The sequence below is a fragment of the Dromaius novaehollandiae genome, chromosome 1 (assembly GCF_036370855.1).
Source record: "Dromaius novaehollandiae isolate bDroNov1 chromosome 1, bDroNov1.hap1, whole genome shotgun sequence".
NCBI lineage: Eukaryota > Metazoa > Chordata > Aves > Casuariiformes > Dromaiidae > Dromaius > Dromaius novaehollandiae.
This window is the reverse complement of record NC_088098.1, coordinates 135,974,126-135,990,933: the sequence shown is the minus strand read 5'-3', so window position 1 is coordinate 135,990,933 and position 16,808 is coordinate 135,974,126. Positions and strand designations below refer to the sequence as shown.

At 38.3% G+C, this 16,808-nt stretch overlaps 1 protein-coding gene across 5 annotated transcripts in view; it reads right to left on the bottom strand.

Annotated features, from left to right (window-relative positions):
* CTPS2 (CTP synthase 2) overlaps positions 1-16,808 on the bottom strand; it is an 80,264-nt gene that overhangs the window by 16,288 nt on the left and 47,168 nt on the right. For all 5 annotated transcript variants that reach the window (XM_064499702.1, XM_064499712.1, XM_064499707.1 and 2 more), the window contains 2 exons: positions 4,274-4,370; positions 1,549-1,604 (listed from right to left, as the gene is read on the bottom strand). In XM_064499702.1, the coding sequence (XP_064355772.1) occupies positions 1,549-1,604; positions 4,274-4,370 (153 nt within the window). The remainder of the gene's footprint in view (positions 1-1,548; positions 1,605-4,273; positions 4,371-16,808) is intronic.

Here is a 16,808-nt window from a genome sequence, read left to right as displayed (position 1 = left end):
ACAACTCTGGTTTGAAATTTGTAAAAGTTAGCATTCTTTTTTAATATGAGATGAATCAGCATTTTAAAAACTTACAATAAATACATACAAAATCCTAAATCCAGGGTCTCTCTTGCTTGCTGTCCTCCTGATTCTGAGCAGCTTACATTCCTCACTTTTGAAACGGCTCACCTTCAACAGCAGGGGTCTTCTCTTTGAAAACCACATAGTTTAGTGGTCTAGGACACAGGCTTTGTGGTTCAAAACCCTTCAGACTGAGGAGCTCTGGAGGGAGCTGTTCCGCTTCCTTAGTGATGTTCTAAACACTGGGTTACTAATCAAACTCTGAGTACCTTCACCACTGTCACATTCTCTGCCCAGCTTTTAAGGGAACTTAAAAGTTGTCTGGATAAATTTGTGGCATGCACACATCTCATAGTTCAGGCTCTCCTGGAAATACTGATGGACTAAGGTGCTTCCTGAACTATCTCAGAGCTAACCATAGGCATCTGGCTCCTGCGCATCTTGGATGACAGCATTTTGAACATACACAAGCACCTTTGCTCAGAAGTTTTCTAAGGGAAGTGCGAACTTAAACCAAGGGCCAGTTGGATGATTGTCAAGAAGCAAGTGATCTGAATTGGCCTTTGAGATGCAGATGTCCGAAATCTGCCTACTTTTGGACTACGGAAGAATGTGGACTTTCCTGAGCATAATCTAAACCTTTATTAAACCCCATCAGCCCGGGAGCAATACACTTAAGGATTATAATCTTGTACCTTTTGAATACTTCACAGAAAGTTGGGTCATGTCTAACATTGCTTTCCAAGACAACTTTGCTAAGATGCTATACCATCTCTATGACAGGATCAGTGCACTCCATTATTCCCTGCTAATGGGCACTTGCAAGAACACCTCTGTGTTCATTTTCAGGCCCCTCAGTACAGGACAGTCATTGACAAAATGGAGCAAGTCCACAGGAGGGCCATCGGGATGGTTAGGGGGTCAGAGCACATGCAACATAGGAGGAGAGCCTGAAGGAGCTGAGCTTGTTCAGCTTATGGAAGAGAAGGCAAAGGGCAAGGTCTAGTTGCTGTCCTTTACTATCTAATGGGATGGTATAGAGATGATGGATTCAGACTTCACTCTGTGTTCTGTGTTCACTCTGTGTGAAGGTACACAGCTGAGAGACAGCAGATACCAACTGCCCAAGAAAAGCTCCAGTTAAATATAAGGAAAAAATGGTTCACAGTGAAGTGGTTAAGCAGTGGAACAAGTTGTCCAAAGGAGTTGTGGAATCTCCATCTTTGGAGATATTCAAAATTAGACTGGACAAAAACCTGTGCAGTCAAATCTAACTTTGAAGTTAGCTCTTCCCCAAGCAGGGAGTTGAATCAAATGACTTCCAGAGGTTCTTTCCAATCTAAATGATTCTAGCTAAGCATTATTAAACCTTGTTTCATGTCAGAAATCTCCCATTTGCTTCAAAGAGAATCTTGCCTATCAGGAAAAACACAATTTGCTTAAGCTGTAACGTCTGAGTATATAAACTGTGTTAGTAGCGCTTACCTCATATCGATGCCTGTGTCGTTCCTCTACGAACACTTCATCGCCATAAAGTTTCCCTGAATATACAACAGGAAAGTAATTAACGCTTTAATGGTTTTTACAACTATTTCTAGGAAAGACCTAGAAACTACAGCATTACCTTCCAAATATGAATTCACTCATCTACAATGCTGTGGAATTTAAACCCAAAAAGAATTTCACAGGGAAAACAAACAACAGGACACTATTCGTTTCACCACAACTTTTGTTTTTTCTGAGTCATGACTGTATATTTTAATTTATTGTTACCTGAGCTTATTCAGGATTCATATTCAGCATTTTCAGATTAAAAATAGCTTAAGTAGATGGTGGAATATGAAAGCCAGGTTTAAATTAATTAAAATTGTAAAGCCAAAGCTACAAAACAAATGCTTCAGTGAACAAGCAACATAAAATCCCTGCAGTGTTTTATGATAGCTGTATGCAAAAGGTGCAGTGAAGGAAGATCACCAGCCTTTTGCTTGCATCTGTTCTGTTTTAACAAATTATGCCTGGCAGTTGGCATAATATGTGCAATTACATAAAAAGGATATTGTTTTTCTCCCTCTTCCTGATCTCTTTACCCAAATGAGTCTTGCAGCCCTCTGGAGCCTAATATGGAAGGCTACGCTGCCCACCAACAAAGAGTGATTTTGAGATGTGCACTAAAATGGAATTTTAATATAGCTCTCACTTAAATTAACAGTCCAAACCCTACTCTCAGTTTATTCCGTGTCACTAAGACTACTGTCTTGCTTAGAGATTGGAAGAAAAACTGAAACTGAAGAAAATTTCCAAAATTTCAGTGTGATAGTACTGTAGCCTGATGAAAAGAGATAAATGTGTTAATCTTAATGAACCACTTTTTTAAAAACAAAATTTACATTCAAGTTGTAAAGCATTAGGAACAGGAATGAGATTTCCTGAATAGACTATCTGAGCTTTCTACAAGCCTTTCACAAATATTTTCATCCAAACAACTCACAATAACGGTCAAGAATTACAACATGTTGTAATTTTTTAATTATTTTTTTCTATTAAGTAGTAAGGACATAGAACGATTACAGTAAAGCAAAAAGGAAAGAATGTACACTGTGATATGCATATCTATATCTCACCTAGGTGAACCGTCACCTGTGACAGTCAGATCACTATCAAAGACATTCTCTGTAAAGGCAGATTTTTCATTAAACATGCATATGTATTACACTTTGGTCTCCTGACAAAGTAGATGCAATTTTTCTTAAAAGAAGGACACTTTTCATAAGTTCGACAAAGCTAAATATATTAATAACTCAGATAAATGTCAGAGGCAGAGTAATACAGGACATCTACCCATATCTGGTCATGGATAAGAAACTGTATTTTGTACATTTTTATTATTGCTTATATTACTACTGTAAAAATCAGCCTGTTAATAGGGGACTTGAATCAAATATTGCTGCAATTTTAAAACACATATAGCTCAAAGGGAATCATTTGTTCTATGCTGTGGTTGCTCTACTTTGCCTTTTGAAGTTTTCTGTTACAGCAAATAATTTTCCTTTCATTTCCTACAACAAATAATTTTCTTTCTCAAAACAAGACTGTTTCCAGGGCTGGGTTAGGCCCAGAACAGTGCAGGGTCAGAGACTGGAGATAAGCAGGGCCTGACTGTGATTAGGACACAGACCAGCAAATACTGTCAAAACAAGATGAAGGCTAAGGTGACTAGGCTAGAGGATGTTTAAGTCTGAAGTGTACTGGCAATCCTAGGGAATGATTCGCAATGAAGCTCCAAGGAACAGGAAGCTCTGGTTCACACTGGAGATAGCAGAAGGTACAGACAGCATGATGATGATGGCTGTATCTTAACTCAATAGAAGAAACAGCTCTAATGTAAGAAATAGGGACATCAAACAATATCTGGGAAGCAGGCTCAAAGCAAACAAAAACAGATAGATACATGCTCACACAACACACACAAATGCAGAACTCCGCCAGGAGATAATGCAGATGCTGAAAGTTTGCATAGATTAAAAAACATTTAGATTAATTTAATAAAAAATGATCCATCAGACTCCATTAAGCACAAAGCTACTCACTACATCTCAGAAAGTCCTAACTGCAAATTCCTGGACACTGAATTTACTGCAAGAATATACTAAGGAAGTATTGCTGCATGCATGTCTTGTTCCTATAGTCCTTCACAAGCATCTGTTTTTAACTATTGCTAGGGATAAGATGGTGTTCTTGATAGACTATTGCTCTGAAAAATATGACTGTTATTATAATGCATCATTTATATGTCCTATCCACTGAAAGAAAATCAGAAGGAAACTTGAGAAGAGACATATCCCTAGTATTTCCTTACACTCTGACCTTCTCATGAAAATAATGAAGTATTGAAATTAAAACCATTTATTTAAAATTTATTTCAGTTATCTGAACAGTCTCCTAATTGCTTATTTAAAGCAATGTAACACATCAAGCCCTAACTCATTTTTTTACTGGGACTTCCAGGTACCTTTCATTTATTCCTTTTCATTCTTGTCCAGGGTAAATGTATATGAAAGAGGATCAGAACGAATGAGGTGGGGGAAGCCGTCATCCAACAGCTTGTTTGAGGCTCTAGTCCTTTGACAAAAAGTGCTTTGGCATTTTTGCTTTGGCATATTACAGAGTTCCTATTCAAAAGGTGAGTGATAATAGCAAAACTGTTACTTACTTAAAACAGAATTTTGTGTTTTAAAAACAGTCCTCCTCTTCCCAAGTCTCATTGTTCCACCCATATCTCCAGGATTGTGTTCTGGCATGTCAATGACCTTCAGAGGAAAACTGTTTAAATACTCTTTTGTCCAACAAAGAAAGAAAATATGCCACAACCGTACAACAGCCTGCATAGATTCATAAGTGGTAACATTATTTAGTTAATTAATATACTCAGTGTATTAAAGTACCAGCAATGAGAACAAAGCATTAGGAAAGGCAAAAGAAGGTCAAGATTAGGAAACCTGGGAGGAAAAGTATGAGTGAAACATTTTCATTAAATGTTAAGATTAACAAAAGCAATTTATGAGTTCCTTAACTGTTCTGGATGGAAAAAAAAACTTCAAAATAATCAAAATGCTAGAAATGGGCTGATTCTGCCACAAGTTATTATGGGTACTAAAAGTTTGCATAGTTTTTTTTAAAATTGGTAAATTCATGGAAGTAAAAAAATGTAATAAATGTAGAGATGTAATAAAGACTTCACCTGTCATACAGTAAATCTCTGCACCATAGACTGATAGAGGCTGACAGATTATACTGGGTAAATATTAGTATACATTAGCCCCTTTCTTTCATTTTTCCTTATACTGTTCTTCACATACTAATGTTGTTTCTTACACTGGGAGGCAGAAACAGCTGCCTTAAGACAGCGCATGTCCACTTTTGGGGGAGAGGAGGCGGCGGCCATGGGACAGCAGAGCGAGGAGTAAGAAAAGAAAACATTTGCGGCAAGATTCTAATCCAACATTATAAAAGCAGAGTAGTAGGAGAGGTGACCTCAACATGTTGTGTGTACTATTTCAGATAACATACATAACTAATTTATGACAGTGAGAGTATGGATGAACTTTCCCCTCTAATTCTCCTTTACTGAAAGGTTTCCTTAGATTGCTGAAGAATCCACAGAATATCAGGTTGCCTTGTTTGAAGAAGACACTTTAACTATTAACAAAGAGCATACTTAAATGCTGGTTTTGTGGACAGAAGAACATGGGGCAAATGGTTGCTACACAGGGGCAAACGGATTCCAAGATGGTGGTAGTAAGTAGGTATGACAAACAATTGCTTGATGAAAGGACTACATTTAGTTTTGCTCAGTTTGAATATCGCGCTGGGTCTCTCAATTACATTTAGAGAAAGTCTGCCACAGAGATGTAAACTCATGCAGAATGGCAGAAACACATGAGCTGAAATTATGACCTACTCGCTCATATTTGCATACATACACTTGGTGAGGAATGCAATTGACAAAGGAAGGTTCTAAAAATACAAATGTTCACACATATGGGTAGTCTGGAATTGGATTTTTATTAACCTTAATTTGCCCTCTGGGAGTAATAAAAACAATTTCTGATGATACACTTCATAAAGTGAAGTTATTCAATTTAGAAGGGATGGTGGAAGGTGCTTAGCCTTTGGCCTTGTGCCAATGTATTTCAGCTGTGCAATTATCTCTGTATAACCTCATACCTTCAAAATGTTATTTATAAGCTATATACTCATTATAAAATGTCATGAGCAGAAGTTGTGATCAAACCAGCTGAAGATTACAAATCTTCTAATTACCTCCCAAAAACATGAAGGTGAGGACCATGCAGCATTTTCAGCTGAAAAAAAAAATCCCATATAACTCCCCCAAAAAACTCAAAGAAAACACTCACTGAATCCATATTAATTCAAAAATAACAAGATTGTCTACTTTTATTTTATATCCTTCCATTTACTTTCACTTTTCTTTTGCATCAGTGGCCAACGTCACATTAAAAAAACGCACAGAACTTCAGATGCAGTTAGAATGTATATGACTGTGGAATACACTCAGTGCACCTGAAATCAAACAAATGTTTTCTATGAGGTGTTATTTACTTGCCTATACCAGACCAAAGATAACCTTAAAGTCGTGCTCCTGCTTCCTGTCAAATGTGGACTGAAGTGGTGACAAACAGCTTTCCAGTCTTTAAGTATATGCTTCTTTTCCAATTATGAAAATTCAAATTTACTGGCTGCCTAGTGAATATTTGCAGTTGACAAGAAAGACCATAAGGATTGAGATTTTTTAAATTTGGAGGCTAAAGCCAAGATCTGATATCCCTTCATTCTCGAAAGTCCAAATACTGTCCACTGACCTCAGCTTTAGACTTCTCTTATTAAAAATTTTGGGTAGAAAGTTTTGGTCTAACTTTGCTAACTAAACCCTGATAATATCCATATCTATTTTTTTCCTCTTTCTTAGAAAAAACTTAGATTTCACCATTTTCTTGCCTTTCGGTATTTGCTGAGCTAAGATCTTCTCTGTATCAAAACATCCTGAGAGCAATGCCCCAAAATAGAAGGAAGCACAGGCAAAAGATGAGGGAGAGGGTCGCTCCCTGAGAGGCACTGCTCAATTCTTAGGCTCCTTAATTAGACGACTGGCTCTAAATCAGGGGGGCCCAGCCAGCGCATGCAGTCCATAGCAGATTTCACTAAGTTATTGCGCTTAAAAGTGTTCGTCAAGAAGACTCAAAAACATCAGTTCACAAACAGACGGTCTCCTGTTCATTAAGTAAGATGCACCAGTTTGAACAGATTACAGCTACACTCTCAGCTCTGCGCTTCCTTCTTGCAGTAGGCACAAAACAAACATGGGATGCTTGCGAGTCCCCCTGCAGCTCCAGAAAACAGCCTGGAATATTGTCGGCCTGTGAAACCACAGCTTCATCTGCTTCGCCGAGGGCATCTCCGACCCTTTCAGTCAGAGCCCAGTGCTGTGCTGCAAGTCCAACAAAATTCACATTACAGGAGTGGGCTCTGGGGAAGTAATTTGGGCACTTCCTCAATTAGTCTTTGCCTTCCAGAAGACCTTCTTCCTTGTCTCAACGGTTACATTAGTGGGGCAGGGGCACATACTTGGAAGAAGGTCCAACACTTAAAACTTGCGTTAATGTCTGCTAATGTCTTAACTGAAGTATCTTTTAAGGAACACTGTATGATACAACTCTTCAATCTCACTTCTATCAATGGCAGATTTTCTGCCAAGAGCTATACTGAGTTTAAACATCAAGCAGCCTATTGTGTGTGGCCACGTTGTTTTTATGTTCATGTTTTGTTGCTCTTTGATAGCTGTATTATAAACTAGCTCTCCGTCTTCCAAAGATTTTTAGGTTTATGATACTAAGAGAAGAGACAAGGCTTCAAATAATAATTTTTGTGACTTGGTGAGGAAAGGAGTTTGCGTGAATTAATGCCTCAGGGCTACTCTGACTCTGGCTCTGGCTCTTCCTTTTTGACATGCTCTGCAGTTCTGCTCCACTTCAGCAGCTATCACAGCACAACCCACAATGTTTATTTATTATGTGAATTTTTCTGCAACAAAGTCTGTGCTAAGAAGCTTCCAAAACCAAAGTGGCACTGCGGCCCCAATGCCAAAGAACAGTAATGAGCATCAGAAAGCCAACTCATATTATGGGAAATTTGCCATATTTTACAGAATTTTTTTGATGAGATAAAAGATGAATTTTCAAATGATGGGTTTTTTAAACAACTGCGCAATTGAGTAAATTCTTCGAAGACCTTAGACCTTACGCTTCCTGTCATAGAATGAATCAACTCTTACAACACATTAGTTCTTCAAAGAGCAGAGAACAGCACAGAACAACAGGCACCACAAGCAACACGAGCATCAGGAAGGGGGGTACGAGAAGAGCTGAGGAATTAATTACATCTTTCTTGCTCCAATCTCTGAAAACTGCTAACACCGCAGGGATTTTACAGGGATCACACATATTGCACACCAGACAGCCAACATGAAACAGATAATGAATCACTCTGACATAACACAAAGCACATTCTAGATATAAAGCAGTCTGATTGGCATTAAATCACACTACTGCTGAACAGTGGCTTTAACTATCCATGAAATGCAATATTCCTTCAGAAATCTACTGCCTGGATTGTTTCATTTTTATTAGAAAACACATAAAAGCAAATGAGAAAACCTCTCAAGCCCAGACACAACATACAGAAGCCAAGCCCCTGGAAACCTACCACATGTCATTCTGCTAATGTCCCCAGGACCATTAAAATTTGTCTTTGTTTCGCCTCACATCTTGCAACGCCATTTTGAAGAATACACCTATCTTGGAATTGGGGGAAGGGGAGGGTGATGTTAAAACTTTTGTTTCTTTTTTTGGGAGAGAGAAAGACAGAAATTTTTCCTTCCTCTGCCTTTGAAACCCAAACCTCAAATCTTTGTTCCTGCCTACCATCTAGAAGTGAGTTCAGCTGAGAATGGTGTTTCGGTGGGGAACGTGCCACTGAGCAGCCAGCCATGCTTCAGTTATCTACACTCAGAGATCTACCTTACAGCACACGGGAAGGTGTAGATACTGTATTTCAGCATTTTCACTCAGCACTACTCAACAGCCACAGTGCACTGTCTTGTCCCTGAACTGATCCCTTGATTTGAATAACTACTTGGTAAATCAGCCTTGGAAGTAGGTTTTTAAGTTTTTCTGCCTTTTTAATCCACATAATCCACATTGCCTGGTGAACAAACAATTTGCAACTGCTGAAAGAAATCACTATTTACGTGCTCATCAAAGCATCAGGAGAAGCATTGACCCTAAAGATTAACTGAACACTGAAAAGAGGCTCTAAGGCTCTGAGCACACAAGCAGCGTGCAGAGGGAAAGTTGATGGGAGCAGGGAATACAGTACCAGCTCCTGCTGAACATTACTCCCTGCTGAGCGCAGCTGTGGAACGAAAACAGCAACACAAACTGGCAAGGACTCAGCCTAGAGAAGCCCATTCATTTATTGACTCTTGAATCATTTCCTTGAAAGATTAATCAATACCTGCTAGATTCAGGCTGATCTGTTTCAAGGAAACTAAGTTTCCTTGCCAGTAAACAGGCCCAACCACCAACAAATGGGATGGCTAAAGTGACATTTTAGAAACAAAAGTACAAAAGTGTTTAAGAAAAAAAATGACAGATGCAACAGTACGAGCAAGCAGCGCTGACAGCTTCTAACTTGGTAAGTAAATACAAAAGATGCTCTTTCCCCATTCATTCAAAATCAGGGATTTAGCATTTGCAATTAATGAAAGAATGTGAGAGGATCACATATCCGCCAGAATCCTCAACACTAAATGTGTGACGACACCACACATGACAGAAGTTATTTACCCCCCTGTCCCCCAAAGCTCTGTGTTTCAAGTAAACCACATCATTGCCCACTTGTCTGAAGCACTCAGCCCTCTAGCATGGGGCTAATTGCCATAAAGCCACTTGAAAATGTCAGACAACCCAGTGTTCCTTTACTTTGATTGCAATAATGTTTGTTTTCAGAAAGATGAGCACCATCATGTTTAATCTCAAAGCAGAAATCAGCAAAAGCTGACTCATGCAGCTACACAGCTACATGAGTAACCAGCATGAAAAATCCTGCCCTCCGCTCTCTTCGCTGAACTATAGCATGGCACCCAAATATTCCAACAAATTTCAGCTTAAATTTCTTAAGAACTGGAAATTAACATGCACGACTTCATCCCCTAAGTAACTGGACTCCTTGTAGGGTTTTCAGGGTTTTTTTTAAATATCTTAATGATCATCCGATAGCATGTTACTGTCAGCCACTTTCTAGTTTGGACAAACCTCTTACCATAGTTTTATTTCCTATTTTAGGATTAAGTTACTGCCCTACAGCATTTATTTAATTAAAGTCTAAAAACTCTCTAAGAAGGATTCTGCTTGAATAAGCAGAAATTCTGGTACGGAATGTTTTGTAACATTTCCTGCAGACAAAACACAAAGGGTGTGCTCCTTCTTCCAACAGTGCTTACTCATTCATTATCACAGTGCAGTGAACTGAGAAAGTTAATGGAGATGTCAATATGCAAAGCCCATATAAATATTGCTTAACAGCACTTCGGAACATATTCAAGTTATTCCAGCCAAGCATCTCAGAGTCAGCTTAAAGACTTGATTAAGAAGAAATTTTCAGACTGTCAGTGTTAGCAAGGGAACAAGCTTAGACAGTGCCAGCTACAGAAATGTACTGGAGTGCTGGTCATGCCCTGCCAGTAAGTGCAGGATTTGCCACAGACCTGAATAAATAAAATTAAGTGGATGAGCATTTGCAGACTTTGGACTGGTCCAGCTCACATTACAGTTAATGACCTAATAGTCACTGGTTTTATTCCAGAAGGATTAGGACATCCGCAGGCAGGAGAAAACCTTACCTTCCCGCACACATCTATTCAAAATCAAAACTCTGTTAGTGCCTTTTAGGGGGACTTCTCCAATTGAAATTGCTAGGTATAATTCCCTTATCAAATTCAGTTAAATCCACATGAAATATATCAGAAAAAGGAGGCTGTGAAGCAAATCTTCCTCTGTCTGAGCATTCCAGAGCAGAGGAAACAACCTACAGAGAAGCACCAAGTCTGGTGATCTCTTCATCAAGAATCCCAGTCACAGAGAAAATATAGATGTTAGCAAACACCTATCCCTTCAGATTGTCCAAAGAGCAATACAGCTGATAGTCTCTGACTGTCTTACAAGCCTACTACCTAAGCAATGCAAAGCAGTCAAGGAGATGACTGAAATCGTCCTTAGCAGAGATAAAAACATACTTTTACCTTAAAACTGACCATTGTGTTCTGTACTTCTCTACCCCAAGTTATCATGCATGCGCAAGTCTCCATTCTGCTTATTTCTCATTCATTAACAGGGTAGTATTAGTCAGGACCACTTCATTATCAGCTATCTCCATCTTCAACAGGTGTTGAATCACAGGAAAACACGACTTACTTCAAATGCTCATCCCTCCAGACCTTCACTGAGATGAAATTCTGGTAGCCGCTTCCAGGCAGTTATGAATATCACGACCTGTGCTCTCCTAGTAATTGTTAATAAATTTCTTTGATCTTCTACAAAAATCAACATTCTCAGAGGGAACACGGGGAGAACTAGCAACTGTTTTCCATCCCATTTCCCTAACGTGACCAGACCGCTTTCAGACTTGCAAGTGAGACTGCCTGGGTTCCAATCACTGATCTTTATCACCGACCAATGTCACAAATTGTCCCAAAATCCTGTCTGTTCTTCCTGATCTGCCCAGTGGCAAGTTTGTATCTGATGATCTGGGACCCAGAAAATGAGTCATATCTTTTAAAAAGGAAGTGAGTGGGCAGCAAGCAGAAAATTACAGATTGTGCTATTCTAGTTTTTATTCTAGTTGGGAGGTACTTTTTTGTGGTATAAAACTTGCTAGGGATTTTCTGAACTGAGAACAAATCCCTGGAAATGTTCTCGATGGGTTGAAATATTTCTTTTGAGGAATCTTTCTCAAATGCTAATCAGAAGAGTAAGCCACAGTTCTTTCTTTCTAATTAATTATTTTAAGCGATCCTTCTGTGTCTGGTCATAAAAGACATGTGAGGAGGTACATTTGCCACTGATTTGCTGAAATCTTGGTGTGTGCATGCTGAAATGTAACAGTTATCATGCAATGGAAATAAAATGTACCTGTGAGCTATTTCTTTCATTTAATGGAGGTGGAAAAACAACCTATCCAAAGCCTAGCCTACAGAATAGAAAAAAGAAAAGGGAATGGTACAATATTGTACTTCAGTATTGAAAAAGAGACTGAAAGTTTATAGGATTTCAAGTAAAAGTTCTAATCCCACAAGAAATTAAGTACAGTAAGTGCAAATGCTATCCACAGCTTGGAATCCATATCTGTTATAAGAACACACACCTAAATATTATTATATTTTTCGTGGTTTGGTTTCTGTTTTAAAAGAAACTGCTCTATTCTGCCTGTGATTCCGTCTAATAAATCATTTTTTCTTAACATGACAACATATGCTTGACTGAGACAGACAACTTCATGGAGTTTAAGATGAATTCACCAACTAGTTTTAGTTATTATACATTTATTTAATATACAGCTAAAATGAGGTTTTACACTGAAAAAAAGGTTGCTTAATACATTTGCTTAACACTGCCACAAGAAAATGCCTTCTTTAAAATTTGGAGTACTGAATAAAACAGAAATAAAATGGATTCTACCTCCTTAAGAAGCCCTATGCTACAGATTTGTAGGAACCAAGTCCATTACCACCCATTACTCTCTTTAATGAAGATATCAGGCTTCGTACCACAACCAAATTGATCAGTGGCAGACCATGGGCTTTAATGACTAAAATGGACACCAAACTTGATGCATATACATCAAAAAGAGGACTCTCTACTAGCTGAGCTAAATTAGTATCTCTGATAAGTGTACCTTTTATAAAAATCTGCAGAATAGCAGGAGAAAAGAATACACTTACTCAGAACAGAAAAAAATCCCTGTTGTTTATTTAACTTAAAACTTCTAAGAACAAAATAAAAAAAAACACCCTACAATACAGTCCAAAATCTGAACCAATTGAAGCAAAGACAAGACATTGAGAGAACATCTTCAAATGATTCAGAGACATTACTGAGCAAACACGTTAAAATTCTTCTATAAGGTATTTTGTGCATCAATGCAAAAAAACCCAAAAAACAAAAAAACCCCACTAAACTTTAGATGTAGAGAACCATATCAGGTAGCTGTGAAACTAAACATTATTCTGTTCCTGGTACCAAAATACTGTGACAAATGTAATTAGTTTAACAAGCAGTTCAGATGAGTTCGTTCCACAAAACCACACAAAGCAATAAGCTCAGGCCAACCACTGTAACTTTAATTGAAGCAATTTGTTCTGATGAGCAAGTCTGTTTTCTTTTCTACTCTTCTTTTATATTTAAACTATAACTTTCTAGAGAAGATAATGAAGGCTAATTCTCATACTCATTTATAGTACAGTCATGCTTCTTCCTATCTTCTATCCCCTTCTTTTCTCTGTTTTGTTTTTTTGCATCTGGAAGTGGCATCTCACATAGATGTATAACCAGGAACAACTCTATGCAAGCTTAAATAACAGTGTTTTTGGAAGGCAAGCAGGACCACTTTACTGTTTTAACAGATATTTGTATCTACTGTGTAGATTTCATATGCATTTTTGTATTGCCATTCTCTTTTCCTCTTTGGAAGTTTCTGGTTTGGTTTAACTCCTGTCTAAATGTCTTGTCGGTTCCCTGGCCCCTAATACTCTGTTTCTCTTAATAAAAGCATACAAAACAAAAAGGAACTATAGAGCTTCAGTTAGCTACCCCATTAAGTAATGGAGAGGTCCACTAGGTAATTTACGAATAAAAGAGATTCTAATAGTGATAGTGTTATGGACTAATGGGGAACAGACATACTAACAGAGTTTCTGGGCAGAAAGCCTCTAGCACAATCACTGTAATTTTAACTACTCTTACTTGTCTTCCATGGCACTCCTGGGACAACGAAAGTCTCTTCGCTTATCTGATCTCTGATGGCTGCTACTTTTCCCAAATTACAAAGAACAATCTGAAGGCTGGATATCTCATTAGTCATACAGAATGGACATCTAGTCCTCTGGAAAGCTCTCCAGCAATGAGTAACAGAATTTTCTTTCCCCCATGAAATGAACAGCAACAGTGCAGATTACTTTCATGAGTCATTATCCTCCTTCCCACAGAGATGTTGTAACCTTTCTCATTCCAGCTGGAAAACTAGAAGAACTACAGCAAGAGCTGCATATCATATAATGGCAATTGAGGCACTGATCTTTAATTCTAGGATTTCCTAAAAATACTATAAACTATATTAGAACCAAAAAATAGAGACAGCATAGAGGGATAATTAAAATTTAATTTTGACTAGTTAGATTATCTCACAAAAAAATACTTTGGCATTTTCATTACTATCTGTCCAACAGCAGAACACCTCTCGTCAATTTCAGAAAACTAAAAGGAAAGATTTATGTTAATCCTGTGGCAGGGATTAATTACCTCTGCCAGCCATTTCAGAGATGCTCTGAGTCACATGCTCTGCATTACGTTTAATAGTTCCCTGCTTCTACTCAGAGACGCTTCAGCTGGCTAAATATCTTCTTGCCTTGAACTGCCAGAATCTTATCTCTGGTAGAAAATCCATCACCTACAATCCAAATCCTTTTCATTTCAAGCAGAAACCATGATGTCTTCCTTCTAAGCAGTATCCTTATCTCACTTCATCTGTTCTGCCTCCTCCAAAAACCTGACAAACATCACTGTCCAGATCTTAATGCATCTCTGAACTCCTTGTGATCCTCCCCATGGTATATTAACTTTCTCCCCCATCAATATCAAATGAGATGAATTGCTTTGAATTTGCTTTCCTTAACTGTGCCTATACAGGTATTTGCGGTCAAATTCAGACTTGAGCTCCCAGTCAAGCGGCTTGACCAGTTGCATCGATGCTACCTACACCAGCAGAGCTCAAATGTTAATCACTTCTTCCTCCTCCCCAGACAAGGCAGCAGTGAGGACAACTAAGATGCTTGGATTCAGAGTTAACATGACAGTACAGAAATACCTGTGCAATTCTAGTGTGCTACCACATCAGAAAACCAGAAGAATTACAAATGTACTTATTCATTTGTAAAAATGAATAAAATACACATTTTAAAAATGTAAAATCCACCTCAGATTGAAGAAGGCATGTATGAGAAAGTAAGAAGAGGAAGACAGGAAGAAAGAGAGAAGCAAAGAGAATATGTGCATGCACGTGAAGAACCATTAGCAAAAAGGCGAGAGAGGCAGAGAAATGCATCTGTAGATCATTTCTCATTTAACAACAAGATGGTGAAAGCCTACAGGAAATAAAAAATATTTTACCAATATTGGTTCAAAGCAAGTAACATCTGTAGAATGAAATCACCTTGATACTACTGCAAATCAAGTAGGTATTTAATTAGCATGACAGCAGGTGAGCACACCCAGCATACTTTGAACACCCCCTGTGAAAAGAGTGGGTGGCAGGGTACAGATCAGTTCAACAGATAATGCAACAATCCACTCACATGCTACACACAAATGTTTACCAAGCAACCAGCAAAAGAATGATAGTATTGCCACACAGCAAAATGTTCTAGGCTGTGTCACCTAATGGGACAATATCATACATAACATGCACCTAACAAAGCAGTTAACTCTTGTATAAAGTAACATAGAGCTGTTGCACTCTTGCAAAGGCAAAATAATCACATATTAAATGCTGTCCATGCAAAATCACTGCTATCCTTCACTTGCACTTCTAATAGCTTATGTCTCCAATGGCACAATGAAGAATCAGAAAGCATACGAAGCAATTCGAACTTAAAAAGCCCAGGTCTACAGTAACTCACTGGAGGATCCACTGCAAATAAAGGTCTGTTGTTCAGTGCCTAACTGCAAGATGGAATCTCTAATCATTACATACAAGTAAAGGATGGAAGGCAAATAAATACAGAATTAAGAAAGCAAACCTTGTATTTAATTAAAAAAAATCCTTTTTGGGGAACCTGTATACTGTTCTTCTACCTTGCTTTCATCAGGTATCTTAATGGAGGGGCTTTTATATTTATTAAAAGAAAAAACTGTGGCTAACAGTTTTTCTTCATTTTTAATTAAAATGACATAGTTAAGAGCATGATGACTAGATCACTCATATCTCAATAAATCCAGCCTCCAGTGCAACTATGCAACTGCTCAGGTTGAATTGCTCAGGTTTTTCTTCCCCATGTGCTCTTAGGCATACCTTCTATCCCAGTTCTCACTTCCTGGATGTCTACAAGGCTGTTACAAAAATGATGGAAGTCCTCAACTGCTGCACAGAACCTTTCCTTTGCAGGTATCAAGGCACTTTACAAAGGCAAGTATGTTTCATTAACTGTGTTTTGTATATGAGAAAATTAAAGCAGATTAAGTAATTTATCTGCCCTCATAGAAACAGAAACCAGGACTTTAGTGACATCTAATCATTTTCCTACATTTTAGAAAAGTCACATGGCTAACAAGGTGTCTCACTACCATATAAACCGACAGATTTGCAGGTAAGCTTCTAACAAGGCCAGTGTCTTAATAAAACTTTGTCAGTTACCTAGATAGGAGAAACACTGCTGTGAAACTCGCGTTCATATAATCTAAGGTGATTTGATACTGTTTCCCACACACAATTTCATGATTTCTTATTATTTTCAGTGATACAATCACATGATTAAGGTTTTTTGGCAAACCACCCTCCCCAATATCTACTTTATTTCATTGATCAGTTTTGCCTTTTTAACTTGCCAAAGGGAAACAGGACTGCTGTGAGGAACTACAGTCTACCATAGTATTTCTGAGTCCGTCTGTGTGTGGGAATCACCTCAAATAACTTTAGCTATTTGAAAGTTATGCAGCTAACTTAAGCTAGCCATCCGAGTGCCCTTCTATACAGAGACAAGCACATCCAGAGGACAATACATTCTGGCCTGACAGTCAGGCCAAAAAATGCAGCAGTCTGAAATTCTCATTTAGGCCACGAGGAAAGCAATGTTCTTCTGCCCTAACAGCTAAACCGGCTTGCATAAGACTACGTTTGGT